At 38.4% G+C, this 27,996-nt stretch overlaps 1 protein-coding gene across 18 annotated transcripts in view; it reads right to left on the bottom strand.

Moving 5' to 3' along the window:
• Positions 1-936: 936 nt before the first annotated feature.
• Positions 937-27,996, bottom strand: part of STRBP (spermatid perinuclear RNA binding protein) — an 82,337-nt gene continuing 55,277 nt past the window's right edge. For 14 of the 18 annotated variants that reach the window (XM_068914651.1, XM_068914642.1, XM_068914639.1 and 11 more), the window contains 7 exons: positions 27,697-27,896; positions 25,528-25,686; positions 23,265-23,399; positions 22,221-22,361; positions 19,777-19,900; positions 17,586-17,630; positions 14,214-14,848 (listed from right to left, as the gene is read on the bottom strand). In XM_068914651.1, the coding sequence (XP_068770752.1) occupies positions 14,772-14,848; positions 17,586-17,630; positions 19,777-19,900; positions 22,221-22,361; positions 23,265-23,399; positions 25,528-25,686; positions 27,697-27,896 (881 nt within the window). In that variant the 3' untranslated portion in view covers positions 14,214-14,771. Of the gene's footprint in view, positions 4,739-11,074; positions 11,140-14,213; positions 14,849-17,585; positions 17,631-19,776; positions 19,901-22,220; positions 22,362-23,264; positions 23,400-25,527; positions 25,687-27,696; positions 27,897-27,996 lie in introns of those variants that run through there. The other 4 variants (XR_011135624.1, XR_011135625.1, XM_068914646.1 and 1 more) reach the window with 4 other exon arrangements.

Below are 27,996 nucleotides of genomic sequence, written 5' to 3'. Positions count from 1 at the left end.
TGACCTCTGCACTTAGACCGCTTGAAAAGAAAAGCAGAATTCAAGAAAGACCAGAAAAACAACAACAAAAACAAACCAAAAAACCTCCACTTCTAAGACAAGGTAAGGGGAGATGATAAAATGACTTCTCTGCGTTAACAGAATAGAGTAAAACTGTGTTCTGTAACTCCAGGGCAACAAGGAAAAAAAAAAAAAAAAGAAATGGTGTGTTTCAGTAAATCCTAGCATGAGTTCTAGCATTTAGGGAAAAAACAAGAACAACCAACTCACACAGGAGAGTTCTGGCAGTATTCTCAACTTGTGCCTTGTATGTCCCTGGACAGGAAAGTTGCTTGGATGTATTTGAGACCTCAAAGGACAAACTGGGACCACAGGAATTTAACATTCTAGGAAATATAGTGGAGTTAAGTGAGGAAGACAAGTTTGTGAGAGAAACTTTACTTCTTTCTATGTAATTAATCTTTTAAGAAAATAGATGTCCAGTTTTTGTAATTAACTACATGCTAGGAAATGCCTCATTTTCATTTGAGGTAAAACTTGTCTTCCTGATTAATCTCATCACAGCCTTCTCTGGACTTTATTTTACTGCTTTCACCGGCTAACACCCGATGGTATTTGCATAACTTCAGTGCTTAGCATGCGTGTACAAGAACTAGTCTTGTGTGCTCCATTCACCACCACCTTTGTGAAGGAATGTATGCTGCTAATTACAGATAGTGTACATGTGCTTTATGTGCCCTTATCACAAACAAAGTTTTGCTAATAATACCTTGGACAAAACAGAGCAATGTAGGGAAACTTGTCTCATCTTTCTGCTGAGCCTGTTACCTGACAAAGAATGGGCTTTTGTGGTTTGGCTTCCCAGGCTGCAAAAAAAGAAAAAGCCAGTTTCTTTACTGGAAACAGCAACAAATCAAATCAGTTATAAGAACTTAATTCCTGTTTACAGAGATAAGCCTTTATTGTATTCTGTTGGAAGCAAGTGGAACATGGTTAGGGTCTTATATACAAAGAAGTCTGTAGCGTTGGGTTACAGTCAGCGGCAAATGAACCAAGATTACAGTGCAGATATCGGTGTTGTGTACATTTACTAATAGCGGCTGGCATACAAACCACAACACAGAAGTCAAATGAAGCCAAGTGTACAAGGTACAGCATCACATGAGGAAGCAACTTAGTGTACAAAGAGCATTCCATTTACTTTACATTTGCAGGCTTTTTTTTTGGCTAGTGAGTAGATACAGCCCACTTTAAAATTCAGTGTGCAGTTATTTTTCTTCCCACTCAACTGATACCAAATTAAGACACAATTTGAGTATTCAGATTATGCTATTTTATGATAAAACTAACTGAGGTTATTGCCAAATTGCTTTATTTGACGTTAGGCTATTTACAGTATAGTTAGGAAAAGTTTAAACGGTGTTCTCTATGCAATATAAACTGGGAGAAATCTTAAATGTTTTGAAAGTATTCTGTAATTAGACCACAAGGATCTTTTCTGCTCCACTCAGAAGTTTATTTCTGGGTAACAACTTTTAAGAGAGAAACTTACTGGGAAGAAAGATGGAATTGTCCACCATATTATTCATTGTGGAATTTGTTGATAGCATTTTAAGGTTTAAATAGTTCAAAGCTCATACTTCTTATTCAATGCCAATTATCCAATCTTAGTGTAAAAATAAATACACTATCCGCTGTGGATAAATAAATCCATCTGTTGCCTACAGGTCAGACCTCTCTAGTGGTGAAAGATTTAGAAAAATAGATTTTTTTTCTTTAATGCTTACTAGACTGACCCACAAAGGAAAAGTGAAATTCATTCAAGTCTAAAAACAGAAATACAGTACAAGTGATTTATAGAATTGCGTTCCTTCTCTACAAACTTGCTGAGCATGAAACACTGCCCCAAAGTACTGTCTCCCTCTTTTCCTTTTTTTTTTTTTTTTTGGAAGTTATTGTCATCAGAAAAGTAACATTATACTGTATTGCCAGATTTCTGGTCTGCCTTCCAGCATGCAAACTCAGAGGGACTGTGCTTCCTGATGATTCTTTGTTTAAAACTCCTTCAAATGGATTGGGGGGGGGGTGGTAGTTTGGGCTATAGGACAGGGACATTTTAGCCCAAGCTTGCACCAATTTTTTGAATTGATGAATTAGACAGATGGAGGCTGCTGGTGGGTGGAAGCTTACCCGTTTGAAAAAATAAGCTTGCAAATGGTGAGTCAGACTCCCCAAACACCAGCCTTTCCTCAGACTCTCCAGTTCTGCTGCTTCTTTCTATAGTTCTCCTCATCAAAGGGCAGATACGTTTGGCAAATACAGGTTTCATGCTCAACTTTGTCACTGAGATGGACTTTAAAAAGCATACAGCCCAATGGGACTTAATCTGCCATATTATTTTCAGGCCTTTTGCTAGTCCTATCCACTTCTCCCCCTCCTCCCTCCCCCCCCCCCCCAGCAGTGTTACTCTCTTTTAGAGTACAAGTACCCCAGAACGGTTCTGGGGCAGCTGGAGGACAGATGATATACTGCAGCGGTAGTAGTAGTTAAGCACCAGTTGTTGTCCCCTGCAAAGGCTTGAGAGGAGAACAGAATTGCTTTGTAGCGAGCTTGTTGACCTAAAAAGCTTAGTTAGTTTGATCAGTAAATACTGATTTAGGATTAGGATCACAAATATGACATTGCACTTTGGAACTGGAAGACAGAGTCAACTTCCTCCCTTTTCTGTCCAAAAGGAAACTAGCTTTAAAACAGTTGTCCTTCAGAGCCGTCGTGGTCTCTGATCTATAACTCATTAAGTGCATAAGAACATATCTGCCCCTCTTTTAGTGAGAAGTAAAGCTTCAAGGCTTTTTTATTTTTTAAACATCTGTTCTGTGTCGTGTTGCCCCTGAAGACATATTTACCCACGCCTAAATTATGCAGCATTGCCCAGAGAATGGCTCTGTATAGTTGAATATGCTGTCTGCAGCACAGCCTTTGTTGTCTTCCAGTTTATGTTTATTTCTATGCAACAGCTGTTATTAGAAAGCTACGCTAGTCTTTATCCTGTAACTTTGAGCAGGGAAGCAATGATACTAGTTGGAAGAAAACAGGAAAAAAAAAATTAGTCCAGCAAAACAGGAGTTTCCTAACCAAATACATACCACTAAATTTTCAAAAGCTGCACTGCTCTAAATACTGTTCTTCAGCCCACTTTCTTTGAGCAGTATTACTTTTCTTCTGCTTATAAAACAGTTCTTTGTGGGAGTAATGAATGAACAAGACTCTCCTACACTGACTTCATTTTGCTTTTTTAGTTTACAGGATGCATTTAGAGATCTACAAGATATATGGGGAGTGCAGAAATACACGTTTCCATATGCATAGATCATTAAATTGTAACAGTTCCAGTAGTAATCCAAGACCTGCCAAGGTGTTCTGTTCCTGTTAATTAAGCTTGATTTATATGTGCCTGTTGACTTAAGATGCAGTTAGTGTCCACTGCTGAGCTGACACAGTACCCTGAGTAACTTTGTATTGATTACGCTTACACAAGCTTGTGCTTTTCTAAGAACAGAGAAATCAGCACAAAGAAAATAAGTACCTCAGGCCGTTTCCACTGTTTAAGCAACTTATTCGTAGCAACTTCAAAGTATGAAGTCAAAACTTACCTTCTGCTCTACTTCTTTAGAAACAGATCAGTGCTATAATTAACTCCCTTCTAGCTTTAAAAAAAAAACAGAAGTGGACAGAATGTCAAAATACATTTTTTCTGATAGGATAAAGCTACTTTACGTTTGTCATGACTAGTTATATCAGTATTAGTGAACTTTAATATGTACATAACAACATGCAGTTGTGGAAACAGCATCTTGATGCCATGCTGTTCTATTTAAAAGCCAGTTGTCTAGAATACTGTGGGCACTGTATAAATAAGTTACTACTTTCCCTCTAGGGAAAATTATGAATATTCCTTTCCTTACCAAAATTCAGTTGTGCGCTATATACGCTGCCTAGAGCAGTCTTTCTATTTTGAATAAGACTGCATCAGGAAATACAGTTTGCTCACTGGATTTCTCCTGTTCCTCCTCCTCTTGAAATCTTTCCATCCTGTTCCTAGTTACTGAAGCAGAAGAAAAATGTAATCTGCTGCAGTAACATGACTGACAGTTTTCAGTCTGCTATATGGATAGCTTAAATCTCTTAGCTAATTTCTCATAAAATATTGAGAAAAATTGCATCTCCCCTTACTCTTAGGGTACTGAGCTGCTGGTTTACCATAGCAGACATAAACCTAGTTTTTACCATACACCGTAGTTAACTTTTCCTCTGACTTGCTACTGATGTTGCTCAGCCTTTAAGACTGGAGAAGAACATTCTAGCTTCATTTTTTTCTTCTCTCTTTCTCTCTCACCTCCATCTATTCTACTGCTAGACCAGATGCATTCAGCAGGCAAACCTGTGTTCAAGTAGAAGTTGCACTACACCAAGCAAACTGCAAAGCAGCGTAAGGCACCTGGACTTTCTAGATCCAGACAAGAGGTGGGAGTGAGGCTTAAGTCCACATGCTGTCTTGGACTTAATAGCAGCTCTGACTCATTCCAGCTCTCCGATTACATCCAATTAATGCCTTTTAGAAGTAGCCCACGTGTTTTCACAAACATCCACTTCTGGCCAGCTATAAAACATTTTGATATTTCTTACTTACATAGCATAGAAGAGACTATACCTTTAACTGTCCTATTGCCACAAACCTCTGAAATGGGAAATCAGATAATTCAGTCTCAGTCTGTGGTTAAAAGTTTCATATGCTATTTAAATTCTTGCAACTCTTGTTTCTCAATGGATTATTAATCAAACATGGAAGAGAACTCTCCCACTGAGAAGGCTTCAGTATTTGCTACAGTTTCTGTAGACTAGCTTGATGACTTCTTTTAAAGTACACTTAACCGTTAAATTCCTTATGGTACAGTATATATGACATTAGATTGTGCAAAGTTAAGGCACCAAATACAAGCTAAAACAGTATGCAGAATAAGAAATTATATTTAGAACTGCAGATTTTCACGTTATCACAATCGTCCAACTCCTGTTAAACAGTAAGGTAAATATTTGGTCTGAATATTTCACACAGCCACAGGAATTGGAAAAAAAAAAATCACTTTACTGAATTTAAGCCTTATGCCGAGATGACCTGGCCTCTTACAAAGCAAACAGCCAATTTTAGCAAGACAGTACATTGCCTACACATTACCAGACAGGCCTAGCAGAATGGGCACCCTCTCTTCTAGAAGACCCCAGACTAAAGGATAGGCATACTTGTCACTTTCATATTCGTATGTTATCTTAAACTTCAATTACAAACAAATAACCAAATGAAGTGCTGAATCACTCCTGTTCCTATGAGCAGGAAGAAAAAAGAATGATGTTTCAGGGGGCACTAAAGACCCTGCACATGAATAGGTATGGCTTTACATGAGACAAATTAAGCTAAGGAGGGACTAAAACATCCCTTTGTTTTGTTTTAAACAAGTCAATAAAGTATCTGATTTTTTCAAGAGACTTATTCAACAAGAAGCTTAGAGAGGGTCCCATGTCCTCTGAACATTCACGCTGAGTTATGGGGTTTTAAGACAGTACAACAGCACTTGGCAGAACTCATTCCATGAGTCCAACAGAACTCATTTTCATTCTTTTAATGCCAGAGAGGAGAGGTCTCAGTATGCTTCAGGACTGAGAACAGCAATCTGAACTTCCTATTTATGTATATTATCATGCATCCAAGACAGTGCATCAGTCGCAACAGAGTTGTTGTGCTGTTTCCCAGAGCCTCAGGAAGTAGGAGCCTTTGTAAGCTGTTTCTGTGACTTGGAACTCATATGAAGCTGGGTGACATATTTTTCCCTTGATTAAGTAAGAGGCAGCTATCTCAGAGAACTCAGCTAAAGGCAACAAGTTCTGATACAGAATGATTGTATCTTAGCCTAATGAGCAAAGGAGGCAGAGGGAAACTTGCAAATATATCTGATTAAACACTGAAATACTAGTATTGTCTGCTTGCTGTTCGTTTACACAGTTCTGGAGAGATGTTCAGGAATCAGACCTCTAGCCTGTGGTGATCTGCAGGCTCTCAAGAGAGGTAGATGCAGAATCCCAAAAGGAATCAAGGGACCATACGCTCTTAGACTGTTCCTTTCAGGGGATCTGTCACTGAAAATACAGTGACTGCCAGACTCACTCTTTGATGACATTGCTGGACTGGATCAGGGATGGTACATTAACTCCCAGATAGCAATAAATGCCAGCAGCACTAGAAGAAGGGCCAATAAATTGATGTCCAATAGTTGAATAGCCAAATTATTTCCTAGACCACCTGGGAAATTTCATGCTGCTGCTCCTTCGTTTTCTGCTTCCTAATAATGCAAGGAACTTGTGGTCAGGGAAATTAGTCAATAGTCAATGAAAGGCATAACCCTCAAATAATTTTAGAGTTGTGCAACTTTGCCTAATTAAGCTCGTTCAGTGGCTAGAGAGCATCGTCTTTTATTAAGACGCTTTTTAGATCTTTTTCCTGCCAGAAGGCAAGTGTTCTCAAAGAAAGAATCCTAGCCCTCTCTCCAGAGAGCAGATATACCGAGATAGTTGTTGCAGTTATTTGTAACTGACTGGAAATAGTAGTCTCTTGGTGCATTAAGTAGTTAAAAGATTGGTAGGAAAACTTTTTGTTTCCCTGAAGCTCTTCATAGGTTGATTACAAGTATTGAGAATCTCATACCAGAAACATCTGTGTTATAAAAGTATTGTATTTCGAGAGAATCAGTTATTTACTGGGAAGCTAGAAGGAGATCAAAAAAGATAAAGGGGGGAGAAATTTACAGAAGCAAAGGCATTTAACTCCAGTGAAAGTCCTGTCAGCAGGGCTTACAGCACATTAAGTGGGAGCCATGACAATTGCTGAATCATCTAATTAACTCACATTGGCTGCATGACAGCAAATTAGACAGATTAGGAACCACCTACCCAGGAACTAAATTGCCTTTGTGAGGGTTGGATTGTGCACTGTGTCCAACAGAAATTGCTTGGGCAGCAGAGGCCACATGTTACGCATTGACTTCATGGGTACAGGTTGGCCTCCCTCCATCCGGGTGGCACAATGCCCAGGAATAAGATCACCATATTCCAGCTCCTGAATGTGTGTTTAAGGAATACAGCAGACAGCAAGCATTGGCAGAGAGAGGACATGATGGCAAAAAGCATCATTCACCATGCTTTTTGCTAGCCGAGCCCTTTCACAGTCATTCTCTCTCATGCTGCAACACAAGCTTCAAGCAACAAATGATGATGGAATTAAATCTTGAAAGCTTTTTATATTGGGAAGATTTTTATATGTTATTTATATCACAGTTAAACAACTTTAGCACAAGACAGCACCGTCCTTCCAAACCAACCTGGTTTCCTTAAAACTAGATAGAACATGCCTGGAGAAATCTCTCATGGCTGGAGAAGCAAGACTTTAGTTACTTCATCAAATAACTTATTCTTTTGAAATTCACAGCTTCAGATCTGGGAAGTGACAAGCATTCCAGCCAAGGCCCACCCATCAGGAAGGAAAATGCTTGAGGTATGATTAGGAGTGTACAGTATTCAGGGTTTTCCATCTGGAAAGACTGCTCTTTAGAACTTCAGTTCACCATCGCAGCTGGTAAAGCAGAGGTGCCAACAGCTGATTTGTATCATGTGGCTGATGCACCAGGTGTTTCCTGAAGTCATGTGCTGATAGATTTTTTTTAAAAAGCTTCTATTTATCTTTCACCTATTTTGAAATATTAAGAGAAACACTGCTTCTAGAATTTATGACCTCACAGCAAGGTCACATCAGCACTGCTCTTCTTAAAACAGTACTACAGCTGCACAAGAAGTCAAGATTCTGGGATTAAGTTCCTTGAAGGGAGATAAGCCACAGCGAACTGCTGTCCTGTATGGGCAGTTCAAACACTGGTTGGACAACAGAGTGGGCTGGTTTGTCATTTCTCACTCACATGGTTCCTTGAAACCCAAACTAGTAGCAAGGGAAAGCAAGCACCTGCATGACTATCGCTTTATATGCAAGAGCAGCAAAAGACAAATACTATTATACTATTATATATGGAACAGTCTGTATTTTAATCCCTGTAGATAGCATCACTTCCCCTGATGTCAGTCAAGCAGACCACTCAATTTCATATTTGTCTTTCCAAAGTCAATGCCATTCATCTCCAATCCAGATAATACATTGAACAGGTCAATTCTTTAGTGGAGAGCTGTGGTTTCTTTTAATCCTTTCGTGCCAGACACAATCTCTCAAAATACACGCTAGCATCTGCTTAGCTAAAACTACAGAGTTCAGGTGGGAAGAGAATTGACACACGCTTTCCCCAGCATCCTATTTATATGTACTAATTGAAAGGAACTTTCTTAGAATTGAGCCAGAAATTCAAACTATAAAATAACATTTCTGCTTCACTGAAAAAGTACTATGAAATAGGCAAAGATCTTGGCAGCTGCACAAAGAACATAGAACCAGGTTTGTGTATTTGACTTTTAAGGTAAATCCAGAGATACAGAGCTCAGCAGCAGTAAAATTGCAGACCTCTAACCTTACAGAAAATGCACTTTGGACCATTCTCCTGTGAGATGACTTTTAAAAGAAATCCTGCAAGTATGATGCAAAAGAAAGCAGTGTCTACTTCTGCCTTAGCAAAACAGTACTTGTTACAACATCAGATGAGGCAGATGTTATCCACATTACTCACCAAATAATAGAATGGTATTTCAGTTAGATTAGAAACTACTGTTGGAGCCTCTGTTTTTCCAAATACCAATATATTAGGCACTTAAGAGGCCTGCATCAGTGACACTTCAGCACATGTGAATGTTTTGCTCAAGTCCCTCTGTCAGTGAGGCACAGGTTCCTAGGCAACCTTACCACCTTAGGAGCTTATTACTGATTCCAAAGTTGCTTCAAGAAACATGATTTAAGTACACTACGTATTTCACACTAGGGACTGATCCCATGTCAGCAGAAGGTATCCATCCTACTGGGGAGGGGAGCAAAGCCAAGAGGGACAATTTTAGGCATAAATACTTGCATTGTGACCAAAAATGCATTAGAGAGATTGGATATCTTTTCAGTGAAAAGGAGATGATCCAAGAAACTGAGAATTTCAAGAGAGCAGAATGGCAGAATGTTTAGGATTGGAAGAGTTAGAAGTCTAATGACAGAAAGATATAGAAATTCTGGTGGAAACCAATATAAATGGATTAAGGTGCCAAGTAAAGGCCACAAAAAGAAAGAGATCATATAAGAGTTAGCAAGACGTTTTATTAATCAGTCCTTGAACTGGACAGTGCTCATCAGGCTGTCATCAGTTAAGCCTGAGAAGGCAAATACTCAAGAGGAGTTCATTAAAATGCCTCTTAACATTACCTTGAAGCATATAAAATAACGTCTTCCAAAGGAAACAGAGCAGCCTGCTGCTCCACTATCAGAGGATTGCTCAGCCTGACAGGCAGAAAGAATGAATTGAATTTTAAGTGCGCTTCAGACGGAGCCCCAAGTTTGCACCTTGAAGACAACCACAGATGAAAATCTGCACACCCACATGGGAAGGGCATGCTGATGGGGCATGCTGATGGTGCATCAATTGCACCTGCAAGTGTAATCAAATGGTTATGTGCTTTAATAGGCAAGTCACTGGTAAAGTTCCTTAAGTTTATTCCCCCAGGTGCAAATATATAGGCCACTTGCCAGATCAGATTTTGACCTATATTAGCAAAGCTAACAATATCTAAGAGCTATTTTTCTGTATCTGCCTATTGATTCTATCCAGACATATCCTGAGTTATGGATAACCTACACATGCAGTTATTTACTGAAACTGATGTTTCCCATATAGAAGTGAAATGGTTTATTTTTGCTGTTACATTTTGATGCAAAACAACAAGCTATGGGCCTGGCTTACCACTACATATTGCATACTAAGTATTTTCCTGTTTTACATCAGTATAAACTGTCATCAGTCAGGATTTTTTTATGCTTTAACTTCTAAATTGAGAGACTAAAATGCTATTACAACATCTACTTTTTATTTTCTTCAGTTTTTATATAAAAAGAGTTGTTCCCAGCAACTTCAAATACTACAAGTAGTGCAGTTGTACAGTACTGTTCTATGCAACTTTGTATAATGTGAAGTTATATAAAGGCAAATTAAAAAAAGACACTAACATTTTAAATCTACACATATTATTGTGCACCATATAGGCCATAATCCAAAATCATTTTAATCCAAATGGAATATTTGTAAAAAGATTGATTACAGAACTGAAAGTAATTATTTATAGATGGCTCTATCCTAATTTCTAGTTTTAGAAAACTACAGCAATGCAATTTATTCATGCAGAGTTAAATTACTGCCTGCCTGCCTTCCCCTCCTCCCACTGCACCCACAAGAGGAAAGCAAACCTGGCCATTTCATGAATTAATTTGGCCTAATGTAAATTGATCTCTGCAGATTTTAACTGTAATATCATCAAAGCCTTTCCTTTTTCACTTGGAATTTAGCTTTAATAGTTTAGGGAAATAATTTATCTCTTATTAATTAGATAGTATCACACATTCAACTTCACATTTTTATTCCATATAGCTATAACCATGGTATGGCTTTCAATACAGACCACAGTCACAGCTTGAGTACCTACCCAAATATTTTCCACAACTATGCAAGGAATGCAGTACCTGACACACAGCAATATCAATACAGCTTTTTAGGCTACACAAGAGAAAATATTTGAAGTAGAACAGTCTATTGATACAACCAAAACAATTTCTTAAAAGTGTTAAATAATTTTTTTTTTTCTTTTTTAACTGGAACATTTGAAGTGGCCTTTAAAAAAATACAAAGTTGGAATTCAGATGTAAGTAATATTTTTCTTTGAACATTCAGAGTTAAATAAGACATAATAAAAATGTGCCATATATAAGATTGTCACAGGTATATGAGACTTTTTAGAAAAAGCAATACAAATTTTTTAAGCTGAAAATAAAATCTCTTACCTTTTTTATCACGATCTCAGCTTACAGTCACTATATTTCTGCTTATTTTATACAAGTGCATATGGCTATGAAGGTCCGGAGAGAATGAGAATAAAGTGGCATTAACCTGCTGAAAACTGCTTAAAAGTCGTAAGCTGCAACATACAGATGTTCCAATACCATTTAAATGAACAAGGACATTCACACAAACATCTGGCCTTTCAATTATTGCTGATTACTGATTCACAATCTTAAAATATCAACATACAAATATTTAAAAGAAGAAAAAAACTAGCAAATTTAGAGCAGCATAGTTGTTTTTTTTTTTTTTTGGGGGGGGGGAACTGGAGGTTTACCAAATTCTAGGTTTTCCTATCATTTGGTGATAATTTTGAGAGACACAAAAGCAATCCATTTGGGAGTCAAGTTCAGGTCTGCTCTTTTTGTGCCTCTTATTAAATGATACAGTAGAGAGAGAGAGAGAGAGAGAGAGAGAATATCATTTAGTTAGTTATACTCTGGAAAAAAACATTTTTTTCTTCCACCTTTTTTGCTACATGTCATGTCTGGTGACATGGGCAATAGTACAAAGCACTACTGCTTCGAGAGTGACGACTGCACGTCTTTGTACCAGTTTTTATAGGAAACATGCAAATACATTCTATTAAAATTCTGAAGTACTTAAATAGTGAAAGTCAAAGCAGGGTTAACTGCTTGAATCAAGCACCCTGCTAGGTTTTTGCTGTTTTTTTTCCCCCCCGCCACACACACACACACCAGTCATTGCCTTCTAGTGTAAAGAAATAACTAGGAGAAATATATACACATCTATTGCTATGTATTCAAAGAAAGGACTGTGGCTTGGAATAAGTATTGCTTTTCATTAAATGGAACAAAGTGCAAGGAAGGGAAAAAAACAAAAAAAAAAAAAAAAGGAAAAGCTCAGATTCCATGTCTGAAGTTGAGACCCCTCAAAACGAGCCACGTTTGTTCTTGCTTTTAAGACATGTATAAATGCCATTTCGAGCCACACAACCTGATGGTTCTAGAAGTCAGAGAAGAAATCTTGAGGGCCCAAGTGAATAATAAAAGGTGCGATGCTGAGAGGCTGGCAATAGGGACTGTCAATGAAAAAACCACCTACAGTGGGAAAAGAGCAGAGAAGCAAAAACTTCATGTTAATTTCAAAGAGACTTGCTGAAGCTAAAGCTCCATTTAAATTTCTCTGCTCTTTCAGCTGCAAGTGGAATTTTCATTGTAAAATGGGCACTTTTAATTCTTTGAAGGTATTGAAATATCTAACACTTCCAAGGTTACTGCTTTCTAAACAAAGAACTGGACAGCTCATTCATATTTTCAGTAAAGCAGAGAAATGTAAAATATGCAGCAAGGGGGCAAGTTTACAATGTGGTTAGTAACTCCCAACAAATGACAAAAAATAAAAAATGACTTATATAAATCATCTGAAATGACTGCCATCATGTTGGAAAAGAGCATAGCGCCCTCCTTTATTTTTTAAATAAGGAACAAGTTATTTAGCATACAGGTTTTTTTTATTGTATAGAATTGGTTCAGACAATATTCTGTTTGAAATTTAACGTCTTAAGTTCAAGGGTTAAAAAAAAAAAGAAACTAACTTTACCAACAGTTGCCAATCAGGGGAACTTCCAAAGGAGGAAAAAATGTGTGCAGAGGAAAGGCTCTTTTAATGAATATTTGATTAACAAAAATGGGCTCTTATCAGCCATGCTTTTTCTGCTCCGTGATGGCTTCCTTTCATCCATAGGCCAGCAAAATATATCAGTGATTTATGAGCACCATTCAATTTGAATACATCCGCAAGACCCTGCTCTTTATTTCAACACTAATGCACGGATGACAACAGCAGGCTCACTGCTACTTGTCAGTAAGAGCTACGTGTTTTATTAAAGTACCACCAACACCAAATAAAAGAGCTACAGTAGAAGAAAAACCATTTAAGATATAAACACATTCCTAAGCACAAATACTTAGCTTAAGAATAACAGCTGCCGTTAAATCCAAGAAAAGCAGCTTGTTACATAAGCCACCCCTTATTATGCTGTTCTAATATTTCTTTCCCTATAATGAGTGGTGGAGGGGAGGAGGAACTTTACATTGCTTTAAGCACCATTCTTACAGTCTCTTCATACATGTAAAGCTCCCCCTGCCTCAACAGCAGCTTGTTGGAGAACAGAGCGTATAAAGGCATCTTCAAAAGCGCGTGAACTATAGCAGACCTACTGAAAAGCAGCTGGTGAGGTCTGAGTAGAGAAGCGCAACCAACAATGCTGCTTATTTTGTGGGGGTGATACCTTAATAAAGACTACTTGAATCCCTCATGAGAGCCCACAGCACAGCAGTTTTTATGCAGAAGTCTAAAACACAGGGAGATGGCATGGAGCTGTCCTTTGGAATTTCAGACAGGCACACACACTCGTTATCTGAAAGAAGATTTAGTTTGAGCACCAACTCTTAAGAAAAGTACTGGCCTATGGCTGAAGTGTGTCACTTTCCACAGCAGCACTCAACAAGAACTGGGACAATTAAATAGCAAGTTTTCATGGGGACCTTGTTGCTGCTTTAGATTCTTATAAATGTAAGGGGAAAAAGGAGAACCCTTTAATACAAAGATTGACAACTAAAATGCTTTCTATAAGAATGCTGCATGGAAAATCAAGGGTGGGCAGACAATCTTAAAAGTGAAGAAGGCCACAAGAACAAGTGCAATTTTTTTTTTTTGGTAAAAAAAAAAAAAAGAAAGAAAGAAAAGGAAAGAAAGGAAAATGAACAACTTTTGAGCTCTAAAGAACCTGATCGTAACATTATTATTGTCCTTTCTCTGGGCAATACAGACTTAACTATGTATACCTTTAATTATGTAACAAGAGTCTTCCTGTTGGAAATTGCCTTTGTTTTTATATGTATTTCACAAAATGTAGTACAAAGAGACAGTCTAACATTAATTCCCTTAGTTTTGTTTTTTTTCCTCCAGTGTTTTGTGTACAACTGAAAAGCCTTCCTAGATAATTAAGATAGTGTCTAAAATCACTGAGAATTACAGTATACTGATTTTAAAGGTTCTAAGGATACTTTTTCAGGTACTGATGCTTAGCTCTATAAAAAAAAAGATAAAACAGTATTTTAACCCATATTTTACTAAGTTTATTACACACAGTAATATTTACAAGAGTTAAAATTTAACTGTAAAGTTTCTATTGTGGTTTTGTACTTCTATTTTTTAAATAACTATGCCCTGTATTAGATAGCCCTACAACAAGTACAGGTCATTAACTGAAAATCTCTGACTGCATTAGGAAACAGGCAGTACTCTTGTGTTACAACAAAACAGTTTTATTTGTGATCAGTGTTTTATAGTCTATACATCCTTCACAAATTTAATTTTACATAATCGATACTTCATTTAAAACGTAAAATTTAAGCTTCTAGTTCTTCCCTATAACAGAAGGCTGGTATAAGTTATTTGAAAATGAGGTAACATTTCACAGAACATTTTTTCAAGTTTTAGAGAACTAAATTTGCATTTTGTTAAAATCAAAAAGTAGGAAAAGATGTTTCTTTACAAATGACTTTGCTCAAGTATGTGTTCAAAGAAAACAGGATAAAAAGGCTTTTTTTCTTCTAACATTCTGTACTGTACTGTGTTGTTCAATCAATAGGATTTAGCTTCTGCCATTTGCTAAAAGAATGAGTAGTGGGGAACAGGATATGTTGGGAATTTCATAACTGGTAACAGAACCATTCTCTTGGGTAAACCTACAGAGAGAAGAAAGGGAGAGGACTCCAAATAAGTTCAGTGATCCAAGAAAGTCAAATAAAAGCTTACAGTAGTGTTCTCATTAACCTTTTCCAGATGAGTCAATCAATGTAATTTTAGGGTTCAGAGTCCCATAAACAAAAACACTTCAACACTTTGTAATATTTCAAACAGATGGTTAGCTTAACTTTTGTTTTTATTTTTGTCCTGGTGTTTGGTAAAATTAAAGTGAGCAGTATTTTCAAAAGCAGTGTATTTTGTTGGAGAGAGATTGGATTTGAATATCTATATCACAATCTTTAAGATAATTAATCTCCACTACTTTGTTCCATATACTAAGTTAATTTCATAGGTCAGTCACAATTGCAAATAATGTAGACAGACACTGCTGTGCATACAAGATAATTCATAGGGAAGTTGTGCAGCAATTTTGATAAACATCCAGGTAGATCAGCCAAAAAAACCCCAAAGACCTACAGCAAATTCTGTATCTGCTTTGTTATTCTCTGTTTGCTCTACTGTATTGAAGTGGCAAATCTGGAAAGATTAATATCTGCCTGAGTTCATGATTATTACAGAGTTCTTGTGGCCTCACAAACTTTTGCACACTTAAATACTTTTTTTTTTAATGTTTCCTATTTAAATTCTAATATTTAAGCTATATATCCATTTAGAAATCACAAAGCAGCAACAGCAGGTATTCCAGAGCACCAGATGATCAAAGTGAAGTTTCCCAACATGCAACAGCTTACAAAGGCAAAGAGACATGTTTACCTTACAGCCAAAAAGCATTATCCCAGTACTTCGCATCACAATCATAAGACAGTAAAAACAGAAACTCTTTATGTGAAAAATGGGGGCAGTCAATTTCACAATGCTTTGAAGTCAGTGATATGTCACACGTACACAGTTAAGTGATTAAAATCCAGCCCCCAAAATAGACATCATGAGAAAAAAAAAAAAAGGCACACACAGAAAATAAGGGAATGAATGAATAAAGAAAAAAAAAATACTGCCACTAATATATTGCAGGAAAGTTGATAATAATTGTACCCTTGTCTTCAGCAGGGGAGGAATTTGTCTTATGTCACTACGTGTCTCTGCTTGTAAAAGATTCCTGTATGCAGATGTCACTCATCTTGGGGTTAGAATCAATGTCTATTGCTTGAAAACAGCCATAGGGATTTTTTTTTTAAAAAACCCATGCCATAAAATAAGCCCTAACCTAAATTTCCTTCCCCCTTGGGAAGGCACAGCTGTTCCTTCTATTTTCAGTAATACCACACAAAAGACAAGGAATATATAGAGTACACTCCATGGGAAAGCCCTGCTGTCAGCTGCTGTTCTGTCAAAGTACTTGGCTAATCAATAGGGCAGGATTTCTAAAACCAGAGAAGTTTGCTTTAATTTTGTAGGGAATTCCTCAGAGCAAGTACATTCCATTGGCCCATTCTTTTCCCCTTTCCACTGCCAAAATACAGAATAGCACCAGCTAGTATTAGTCAAACAAAGTGGGCATTTTCAGTAATAGAGCGGCAGCATGCTTCCACTGTTTATAGCACATACCTCTAAAATAAAAGAAAGTAGTGAAATCCGTTTTTCAAAATATTTTATAATAGCATCAGGGAAGTTAGTATTGCCCAGTCTCTGCAGATTTGAGAGGAACAAGCATTAGGAATGCTACAAAAGCCAAAAAATGAATGCCAATTTGCAAGGTCTGTTCTCCATATAAAAAACTGCAGGCCTTGAAGTGTACTCAATTTGTCATTTCAGTAGCAGGATTTTCTCCCAGTTCCTGTGACAGGACAGAACAGTCGGACTGGTTCTGATAGACGCAGTCCTGGTTTTTGTGTGCCAGAACATATCACTGACTCCAAACCGCTTTGCTCCCATTGCCACATAAACCTCATTCAAAGTAACCAAAAGGGCCGGTTAGAGATAAATATGCTTTGTTAGTCTAGAATTAAAAAAAAAAAAAAGCTGGTGGGTAAGAGAGAAGCTGAAGTAAGAAAAACCCTTCCATCTTAGCACGGCGATTATTAGTTTATTTTACAATCTTCACAAAACCATTACTTTGCCAGCCTAATTTCACCATGTTTCTTAGCAAAAAACTGTGACAAATTATCATATCCTAGCTTTCTTGCAATCTGATTGCTAACAAGCTGCACAAACTCATTCTGCTTGTCCCAAACAGCAATGTCTTAGCCTGCAGTTACATACGTGTGTGTGTGTGTGTGTGTGTGTGTGTGTGTGTGTGTGTTTTATATGTATGCCTAGATCTTTATAGTACTGGACACTTCATATAGTTGACAGCATTAAAGGAACTTTGTCCACAAGCCGTTTAAACTTGTGGACAAACATTTTGCCAATATTCCTGTAATGTCATTTAGCTAAATATTGCTCAGAGATGCTGGAATAGGCCCTTCGGTAGTCTTTGAATGGAGCACAGATTGGCTGTAAAAAGTAAGAGAACTGTTTAAATTCAGTTTCAGTATGAAAGGGAACAGGCAATTAAAACAAACAGTCCTTCCACAGATCAGGCAAAGCATAGGCAAAAAAGCTACTCCAACCAAAAAAGAACCACAAGGTTATGGCATAAAATGTTTTCATTGTCATAGTTTAAGAGCTTTAATTTCTGTAAATTTCTCCTGCAATCCTAAGCAAACTTTTATATTTGGACTGCCACAATAGTTTATACATCAATTTCTAATTTGTTAATTATTGGGGTGTACGTACCGTAAGCTGGTGCAGCTGTACTATACCCATATGGTGCTCCATAGCCTGCAATACAAACAGATGAGGGATGGGTTTCATTTCCTACAGTATCCAAGGACTATCAGTGTTTGCATGCTAACACCCAGGGACTATTTCTGATACGTGAAGCAGGAACATAGGAAAAAAAATCTCACATCGCAGCATCTAAATACTATTGAAAATACTAAAATCCTTCTGCAGAGTGGCCTGAAAAACAAGCTACCCATTGCCGTTCTTAAGCCTCAGCAAAGAGTAAATTTCCATATTTCATTTCCTTAGCGTTTTCTCTTTAGTTGAAGCCCTCCAGTCTAAATTGTCAGAGCTAGGAGCTAGCAAGACTCAGTTAGAAGTCCAATATTTGCTTACGTTCTTTCTAAAATGGTTTAACGTAGACAACAATCATTTTTCTCAACTTGCGTTATGCAGAAGGGTTGTTAGAAACCTGTGACAGATATTCACATCATCATCAGTAAGGCTTGTGTGACTTTTATAGTCTCTGCCATTTCTACAGCCAAAAGAAAATTTCACAAAAGACATCTGAACACCCAGAGGCAAACAGGCAACAGGCAAACCACTAGACATGGCTGTGGAGTAAGACAAAAAGGAACAGTGTGGGTAACACCAGTCTTGGTTACTGTATCTTGGTAGTTCATTAAAGCATTACAGTTTTTTTTTTCCCCTCCTGGTGGGATCCCTTTTGTCCACTGCAAAAAGACTTCTGACAAGGATAGGGGATGAAGAGAAATAACCTGTGAAGGCCAAGACTGATAAAGCTTAACAACTACAATGACTGGGAAATTAAACCTATTTCTGGAATAATTCCATGCTGGCAAGGAGCATGCCCCTGGCAGGTTAAAGTGTCTCATAAATGATTCCTTAAGGAGAAAGACAGTTCCAAAAACAATGTTAACGTCCATTAAAAATGAATTACTGGTTTTTAATATTTATAATTACATCAACATACAGGAACAATGAAGACATCATGCTGTTGACTGTGCCAGGAGGCAAGTCTACCAAACAGGGCTGCACTATTAGCACGTGTGAATTGCTGAAGAGTATAATTAGAGCTTAGGCTGTAACCTGAAAACCCAAGCATGAAGAATATGAATTTTATTTTTTAGAAACTATTGAATTTGTTTTGACTGAGGAATCTCCAGCATTTCTCATTCTTAAAAATTTGTGATCCTTATTCAAAGTAAAAACAATGTCTAGTCTCCCTCCACATGACACCTGCAAACATCAGACACCTTGAAATTTTAGAGTCAAAGAGAATAATAGACCTTGAAAAATGAGTGAGGAAGTGAAAACTTGATTAAAGTTTTCTTGTGTTTAGATTGTAATACCTTACCCTCTAGCTGCCTTTCATATCTGCTTGCAACCTGCTGGGTAAAAATAACTTTTTTTTTTTTTTTTTTTTTTTTTTTATAAATCCGGCCACTAAAAGCTGAGCACTTCAACTCTTTGAGCAGAAATAGTTTTGCTTCTGATGGTTGCAAATCTGCCCTGAGGAATCAGCAACAAGGTATCCTGATCAGCAGCTTACCTGCTCTGTACAGCAAGTATGAAGCATAAATTAGAACCATAAGGTTCTTGGATTTCAAAAGATGCTTCTGATAATCAGAACAATGCAGCAGAGATGAAGAATTAACACCAGCCAGATTTAAGTTTTTTGGCCACTGCAGCAGCTGCTAATAGATCCTCTGCTCACATCCCCAATTCATGTGCAAAGTTTCGGGGAGCACAGTGACTCCTGAACCTGCCAACTTAATCCCCATAGCTCCAGAACATATTGAAACAGCACAGCAAAGGGTTCTTGGGAAAGCCACTCCTAATGCGAAGGGGGACATCACCCAGGCGGTGCTTTAGCTAGGAAGGGAACTGATCGTGCCAGGGCAATGAACTATGAAAAAGACAGGTAAGAGAACTGTAAAGCCAGGAAAGCCATTATGGGCTAACTGTATTCATGCTCTGTGCACAAGGAGGTTCAGGTTGCACGCCTGGAAAGGACAGGTACTGCCAGTTTTTCAGGTTTTGTTTAAAGCCCCATGAATTCTCTCTTCTGTTTCACCTCAGATATTTAAAGCTGAAGAGATCACTTGCACAGATGAGTGACACATGCAGCAGAACTTACCAGCAGACAATTAAAGCACTAGCTCTTCGTGCCATGCCTTACCTGGTGTTATGTAGCCAGTAGCAGCAGCTGCCCCAACAAACGCGCCTCGTGTTAGAGCACCTCGTCCTCTGCCTCGAGCAGCCTGGACTGCTGCAGAAACGGCTGTATTGACAGCCCCTTTAGTCTGCTCAGAGTAATAAAAATAATAGCAATTCAGAACATGAAAGTGTTCCTGGAAATACAAGTCCATACATTTTAAACTACCATCTTTCTTAATTCTCTTTAAACATGCTTAATGTGCAGGTCTTGTTAAAGGCAGAATGCAGAAGTACTATCCTAAAGCATTTCTGACGGACAGAAGCCAAGCAAGTCCCTCCAGTAAACAGGAGTCCTCCCCATTCACTGACTGCATTTCCTAGACAGTGTACACTGCATCCAGGTGCCTTTCCACTTCCTTACAGGCTGCCTCACCCCCTCATCCACAACATTGCCTTTCCTTCTCTCCTACCACTCTGAACCAGTATAACTTGAGCAGGGCCAAGATTTCACCCAAACGTCTTACTGTAGGCCAGAAAGCCATGCACATTTACAACTAGATCAGATTTTTCAGAAAGATAACAGACTTGATACAGTAGTCTTTGAAATCCAAAACTGCACACCTGCCAGGACACCAGGTTTTCTGAGGAGGGAAATATTCAGGGTCTCTATGCTTTGTTGGCAGCAGGTGTCAAACACACTGCATATTCTAGCTTTACGTTTTTAGTTTTCAATAAAACATCTTTGCCAGATTATTGGTGGGTTTTATATAGGAATTAAAGTTTTGAAGTGTTTTCATCTGGGCTGATATGTTTAGTATCAGCTTTATACCCGATAGATTTCCTTTGCCTTCAGAAAGAGACTTTTTATAATGGGGAGGGGGCTGTAGTTTTACTTTTTCTTTTTTTGGCCCTTTTCCAGGTTACAAGGCTTCTTAGGCTTACTAAATTGCAAGTTTTGAAGATTATGGACGTCCTAACCAGTTTTTAAAACGATGGTGTTCTCACCAGTGCTACTGAAGTCCCAGTCTGTTCACTCCTGAGCAGATTTCTGCTTCCTCTTTTTCCTACTTTAATAACTGTTCCTTAAGTACCTTTAGCTTCCATCTGCTTAGCTTATTAAGTACCTTCATTTTGGCTTTTTTTTTTTTCCTTCAATATACTGCAGTTATAACAACAACCTCGTGATAACATTGGACTGCTTTAACCTAACTTTTTCTAGAACAGTACCTTCCTTTCACTTTGTCACCACCTACAAGCAACAGAACTCAGAGCACGGCAAAGAGCTATAGAAGCTGGTATTGCTTACTACATCAGAGCAAACCTTTTCTGTATAACGTGCCCCCCGACTGCCCCCTGAAAACACAGTAAATCATGCAAATCCAGATTTTTCAAAGGCAAATTTGTCTGTTTTTATCATCACTGACCTACTGCACAAAGGGAACAAGTGAACAAAACAAAACCAAAAAAAAAAAATCCCCCCAAACCAGAATTTTATTAAGTGCCTGAATCAGAAGCCATTTTCATATCTAAACTGCCTATGGAATGTTATCCCATGAGGTACTATCTTTTGCAGCTACTAGACTTCCAACACAATAATAGAAACTGAAGTATTGCTAACTGACTGACTTAGTGAATCAGGGATAACGATAGTTACAGAACAAAAACAAAAACACAGCTGGCTGCTCATTTTTGTGAGTGTATTTTATGATACATTCTGTTTCAGTATGAAAAGATGAGAAAATCCTAATTCTAATTTATTCACACAAAAGAGATCCAAACTGTAATCCTCAGGGCTTATTTCTGACTGTAGTTCTCTGGAGGAGGAACACTTGATTAGTTTCTGCTCTGCTCAGCGTCTCTCTCTTCATAGACTTGAGCGATATCAGGGCTGTTAAATCTAATGAAGAGTGAGCTTTTTATTATACAAGTCTTCCTCACGAAATAAAATACCTCATTTGAAGAGTTTGGTGCAAAATCTAAATTTACTCTAGAACCTAGAGTTAATGCCTATTACTAGGCTATAAATGATTTATTCTCTAAATCTTACCTATTTTACATGATTAGGAACACACTATGTAGGGCTCTGGACTGGAACACAAGAGATTTCCACTCCATCACTGATTGAACCACTGACCTGAGTGTATATTCTCCAGCAGATCACCACCTTCTTTCCTTCGTGCCTCCTCTTCTACCCTTACTACATGTCCTCTAGGTCAAACCCTTTACTCCATAAAGGAGCACTTCCTTTATGTTCTTAGTACATGCACAGCAGGGTCTCAACTATAATCTTATACTGTTATACTAACAAGTATCACTACAGAGGAATAAAAACAGAAACCTTACAGTGTGTGCATAAGACAAGAGACTCAAATCACTTGCTTTCCTCTAGAAGGTCCTTTATGATAAAACAGCCCAGAGCTGTGCTAACGCAGGGTTGTTCTAAGTCCAAAAAACAACAGTTCTTACCTGAGGAAGAATCTTCTTTTTCTTGTTGTTTGCTGCGTTAGGCCCGGAAAAAAGTTTCTCAAGTGCTGCTAATGCAGCACTTGCTTTTGCTACTTTCTTATTTGGGCCTGCACCTCTGAATTTCTGCCCATCTACTTCCACCTGAAAATTAAGACATAAGTTTATTTCTACCATTTATCCTATTGGGAATACCATGCTGCACTTACTGGTCAGTGATGAGCCATCCATAAAGAACTTCAGTAGTAAGAATACTCAGTGTTATACGTGGATTTTATTGCTTCAAGATTACGAAGCTGGTAGAGAATACCTAAGTGATCGTATGTAACGCTAAGTAAGAGGTAATAGGAATCTATATGTGTTTGAAACCACACATGCAATTAAGAGAGGAATGCTACATTTACTTGGAGTTGAATTTAGCCAGTGTGTATAGGCTTCTCAAAAAATAAATACTACTACTGCAAAATAAGGGATTCAGAAATCATTTGAGGCCTCCTCATCTTTATCAGCGCCTCATACACTAAACGTCTTTGATCACTTGCGCTATACACGCATTGTTTAAGTGGAGTGCTACCTCATACTGCTTTTGTAACCCATGAGTGTTACATGGGTTACATGAGAAAAAAAAAAAAAGCATATTCTCTGCTACAGTCATTCCAAATATCCCTGGTAAGCTAGCAATGGAAGGTTCAGATCAGGTCACTGACATGGAGTTAACAAGGAAGTCTGAAAAATTTTCTAATCAGTTATTTTGGTCTGTCAGGCTTCCACTTCCCTCCTCCTGCTCACATCAAGACATGATGCGATTTGGGGCTGTCAGAACGCAGTTCTAATGCTCATTTTCCCAAAACATAAAAGGAATTCCTTTCCCCCATCTAATCATCACTGTAGTAATAAGAGATACAAAAAATACTGAGATGATCACCACAGTTGTGTATCACAAAAAGTAAAACACAAAATCTGAACTGTATCAGCCAGTAACTTCAAATACTGAAGCGTTCTTAGTAAAGCACCTACTGACTCACTCCACAACTCTGCTTCACTCACCTCCATCACAAAGCGCTTGTCATGGCTTCCACCTGTCTCAGAGATGAGCTCATACTTCAGACCTCTTCTTTTTTCATTGAGTTCCATCACTGGGTTTTTGCCGCTTGCAGTGAGTATAGGGCCCTGAGTTCTTACCTAAAGAGACATTTATGATGTTGCTTTATAGCCTTTATCTCTTCAAATGGCAGACAAACATCTACAATCTTATGGCTTACAGCGTCCTATGGCCAGCCACTTAGAGAATGCCACCATTATCACTTTGTTTCAAGCCTCTGCAATAGCTTGTTCTTCCCAAGATGTGGGCCTCAACAGGCTTTCCAGGAACAGACCTGTACCAAAGCTAACACTGCCTTGGCTTCTGTATAACATGCTGCACTAGAACAGCAGCTAGAAAGTCTCTTCTCTAAAGAACGGCAGAGGGACAAACAAATATTGTGAAAAACAGAAATCACACCCTCTTCATTTCTGTCCGTAAGTGAGAGCTAGTAAGATGTCAGTGTCTTCATGGCCTGGTGTGGTGTCTACACACGGCTGAACATCACAGGGGCTGCACTTGGAATTCACCTCAAAGGGTATCCAAAGCTGAAACTGATGCCATGGTGTCAAGTTCCTTGAAAGCAAGTGCTTTATCACTAAAAGGAGAAATTGGCATTCCCAACCTCCTACACATCTTTGCTGCTTGATCTAATTACATCCTGGCACTACTGAACTCTAACTGCAGAAGTTTTAAAACAGATGCATCTAGAACTGTTGGGAAGTGAGGAAGGTACAGCTGAGATGCCCATGCGCCAGCATAACAGCCTGCATTACAGCGCAGTGAGCCACTGACATGAAAGACTACTCACTAACAGAGGAAGGAGGAGCCAAAATCAAGTTTTCAGTAGCAACTCCTGATTTCAGATACCTCGTACCAGAACGTGCCATTTGAAAGTAAAGTTCCTCAAGAGTGCAATCGTGGAAACCTGAAATGATCACCTTGAAAAATATCTTTGCCTTCTTAAATTCTTAACCAATGTTGTGAGGTGAGTCTATAAATGCTTATTTTAATACAAAATTAATAGGTCAGTTGGTGAGTATAAAATACCCCCACATACCCTTTCTCGTGGAAATGCCTCAGTGGACTAAATGCATATATGAAGTGAGTTGTCAGGGATTATGTAACTGTCTGGTAATTAGATGGCTTCCAACTAAAGAAATACATGGTTTAACTTATTGAGAAATATCTGAAGAACAGAATGATTACTTAGACGTTCAGCAGAAAACCCCCCTTGTATTTGGAAAAAAAAGCTTTATACCTAAAAATAAAGCAGGGATCTACATCGTTTTTTCTGTACAACCCCATGAGAGTTCGTCACAGGCAGACAAGTTTACAAGTGAGAGCTCTTATTCAGCGCTTACACAGAATGCTTCTCTAAAATCCCGGGTGCTAATTATGAAGATTGGTCGAGGACGTCAGGAAGAGGAAGGTGAAAAGGATGAAATCTCAGCGTTAGGTTAAAACCTCATGGTTTTTCAATTGTGAAAAGAAATAAATACCAGAAACACTGTAAGAAAACATTTAGTTAAAGTACTACAGGCCCTCGCAGCTTGGTTCCTGGGGACATTCAGCCAAGACTGCTCAAGTTACTGGAATTTGGTCCTTTGAGGAATACTCTGTTTCCCACAAATTTAGTGAGAAAACAAACACAGCATGCTCCTTTTGGCAGTTGTAGCTGAACTAAGGTGCTATAATTAAAGCAGATTACATTGAAATCGGAGCACTTTACATGCAACTTTTTCTAGTTCATTCAATATACAGAGAAGTATTAGGTTTTACTTTTCTTAATATCAGCTAATCAATTTCCATATTTTCATTTGTCTTGATGTATATCAGTTTAAAATACTGTCTACATAACCATACCTTTTGACATTGCAAACAGACTCTTTTATAACAAAGAGAAAATGCCAAGTTTACATTACTAGAGCCACCAAAAAAATACCAAGCTCTGCCACTCCTAAGGACCGTATGAAAATAGAAAAAGTAGAAGAGACAGAACCTGTGTCAAAGAACTTACCGTCTTAAGAGAAAGAGACAGCTACTGCATCTTAAAGTTTAGGAAAGGAGGCACAAAGATTAAGTTATTTGCCCACAGTGACACAAAGTCTACGGCAGATCTGAGACTTGAAACTGTGTATCTTAATTCCTCGTCCACTTAGTGCAAACGCCATCTTCTTCCAGAAAAAACACCTCTCCAGCACTTGTACTTTTCAATACAACACTCACCTCTAGGGTAGTGGAGGTGTCAGCTGTGGAATTTCCAGTATTATTGCTTGAAATTGAAGACGTCGTTTCATTTTTGCCTTCAGTATCTGATTTTTCATCAGAACTCATACATTCGACATCTGCATCAAAACCAGTTGGATACCCCATTGCTTGCAAAACCTACAACAAAACATGAAATGAAAAATAGGTAACAGTTTAAAACAAATGCAAAGCTGATCATAACACAAAAGAATGGCCATCTTACACTTAATAAAGGCAAAATACTTGGAATTTCATTTTCTCCAGTGTTGAGAGAGAGAGAGAAAAACACAGTAACCTCTAGAGTTTCCAAGGGAACTGCAAATGACAGCCTGGACCCAAAGAGTACGCAAAACATATCCCAGCAAATAAAAGGCTGACAGCATCTCCCTTGCTTGAATCTTTCAGGAACACCAGAGGACAGATCCTTCCAAAGCAGGTATACAGGGAGCAAATTCAGAGAACTGAGATCTGACTGGCACCATGTTGAGGTGTAGAAATGCCTAGCTAACGAAGTAACAAACTGCTTCATCTGCAGTAAGTTTACCTTTCAGTGAAGCATGTCACAACTTCCAGGCTTTCTCCATGATGCTTACAACACCCAGCTTTATAGCAAACAAAACTGTACTCTGATCAAGGCACTACTGAGCGGTTACGTCAAAAACATCTTCAATTAGGAAGCTCGGCCTTTCCTTTAGTCAACTCCCTTACCTAGCTGTAACAGAGGTACCAGAGGGGCCCAGACCGATCTGAAACAAAACTGAGGCTCCCTTGAAAATTTAGTTCCATGAACAAAATTCACAGAAATCACTATGTTCCAACACAAAATTGAGAACCATGCAGGTAATTCCAGGGTCAGCTCACACAGAATTCTGTGGTACTTCTGGCTGCAATTTCAGGGTCTCTAATTTTTAAAAAGGTCAGATCCAGAAACTGGAACAGTCACGTTAATCCCTCTTGAAGTGTGAAAAAGCAGGGCCCAGACCTACCAGAAAACAAAAACAGCTAGTCTTTACCACACTGCTGGTTTGTCCTTGGCTTGAAACGCAGATTGGGCAGATGCAGGGACGTTTGAGGACAGGGAAGTTACAGCTTTTCAGGGCAAGTTCTGAATTACTCTTAAATAATTCTGGGGAGGAGGGACATGGACACGGGCACACAAAAAGTATGAGGAAGACTGTCTGGAAGGACACACATGCAGAGATCTACTTTTCCTGAGGAACAGCACATTGCCTCAAATACTTTGGGACACTTTGAACTTGAAAGCACACAGGACGATGGGATTTTCAAAACTGAAATAAAAAAAAAAGTAGAAAGTTGCCAGATGCAGCTTCTAAAAAGGAAATTTTCATTCAAAAAACGAAGCACAGATAATGACAGATGGGCTTGTTCCTCTCACAAGTGCAGTTCTGTTAAATGAAATTCTCTTTTTTGCATGAATTGTCTGTAGAAAACTCCTTCCTTCCTTCCTTCCCCAAAACCCACCAGGCTAGGTCTGTTTCAGCAGTTTGAACTGCCATGATGCAGTACAACAAGAGTGTTCATGTTGAGCATTCCAATTACTACTTTACAGACACAAGCTCTGTCATGTAGAACACCTACAAGAAGCAACCATGGGTTGACTGGTAACTAAATTACACTAGTCTTACTGAAGGATTTGACTGGAAAAAAATCATTTATTTACACTAGGTCTCACAATGTGCTACGGTACTTTTCAAACACTGAAGACTAGATACGCTCCCTATTTTGAGAAGCTCATAACCTAGGAGAGGGACAGACACAAGGAAGGAGAAGAGAGAGGGAGCCACCATCATGTTGTTTTCTAATGAACAAGAGGAAGGAATAGAACAGAACAAAACAGGGCCCCCCCCCACCCCCATCTTAGAACTTAACACCAGTTTCCATCCGTTGTCACAGGAATTGACTTGCAGAGCTCTGGAAAGTTCTCTTCCACATATTTCTACACTCTCCCCCTCCTCTGTTTGTCTAAAACCAGTAATGACCTTTGAACAATGCCCAGCTATGTATTAAATCATCAGTAGTTGGTAGCTCCACTTCATCCAAAACTTTTTTTTTTTTTTGAATTCATATAGTAACCATATTTCATGCCATATATTCCAGGTTAGCAGATTATGCTTCATGCTACCTTACCTTCACTGCCACATGGAGCTTAGCTGTTTTCTTAGAAGGTCCTGACGCTTCATATGTCGTACCATCAACATCTACAGACATTGTGAAGACTGGGGCGTGGACTGGACCAGACTGTGACAGCAGCTTATACTGAAGCCCTGGTCTGATTTGGTTCAGCCTCATCAGAGCATTCATGAGATCTATTGCTTTACTGTCTAGTACTAGTACAAGATAGGGTGGGGGGAGGGAGGGAGGGAAAAGGAGAAATGAACAAAATGAGATGGACAGAAAAATGAAACAGTTTGCATTTAAGTGCCTTCT

Source organism: Struthio camelus, chromosome 20 (genome assembly GCF_040807025.1).
Source record: "Struthio camelus isolate bStrCam1 chromosome 20, bStrCam1.hap1, whole genome shotgun sequence".
Classification (NCBI taxonomy): domain Eukaryota; kingdom Metazoa; phylum Chordata; class Aves; order Struthioniformes; family Struthionidae; genus Struthio; species Struthio camelus.
This window is presented reverse-complemented; position numbering and strand designations above follow the sequence as displayed.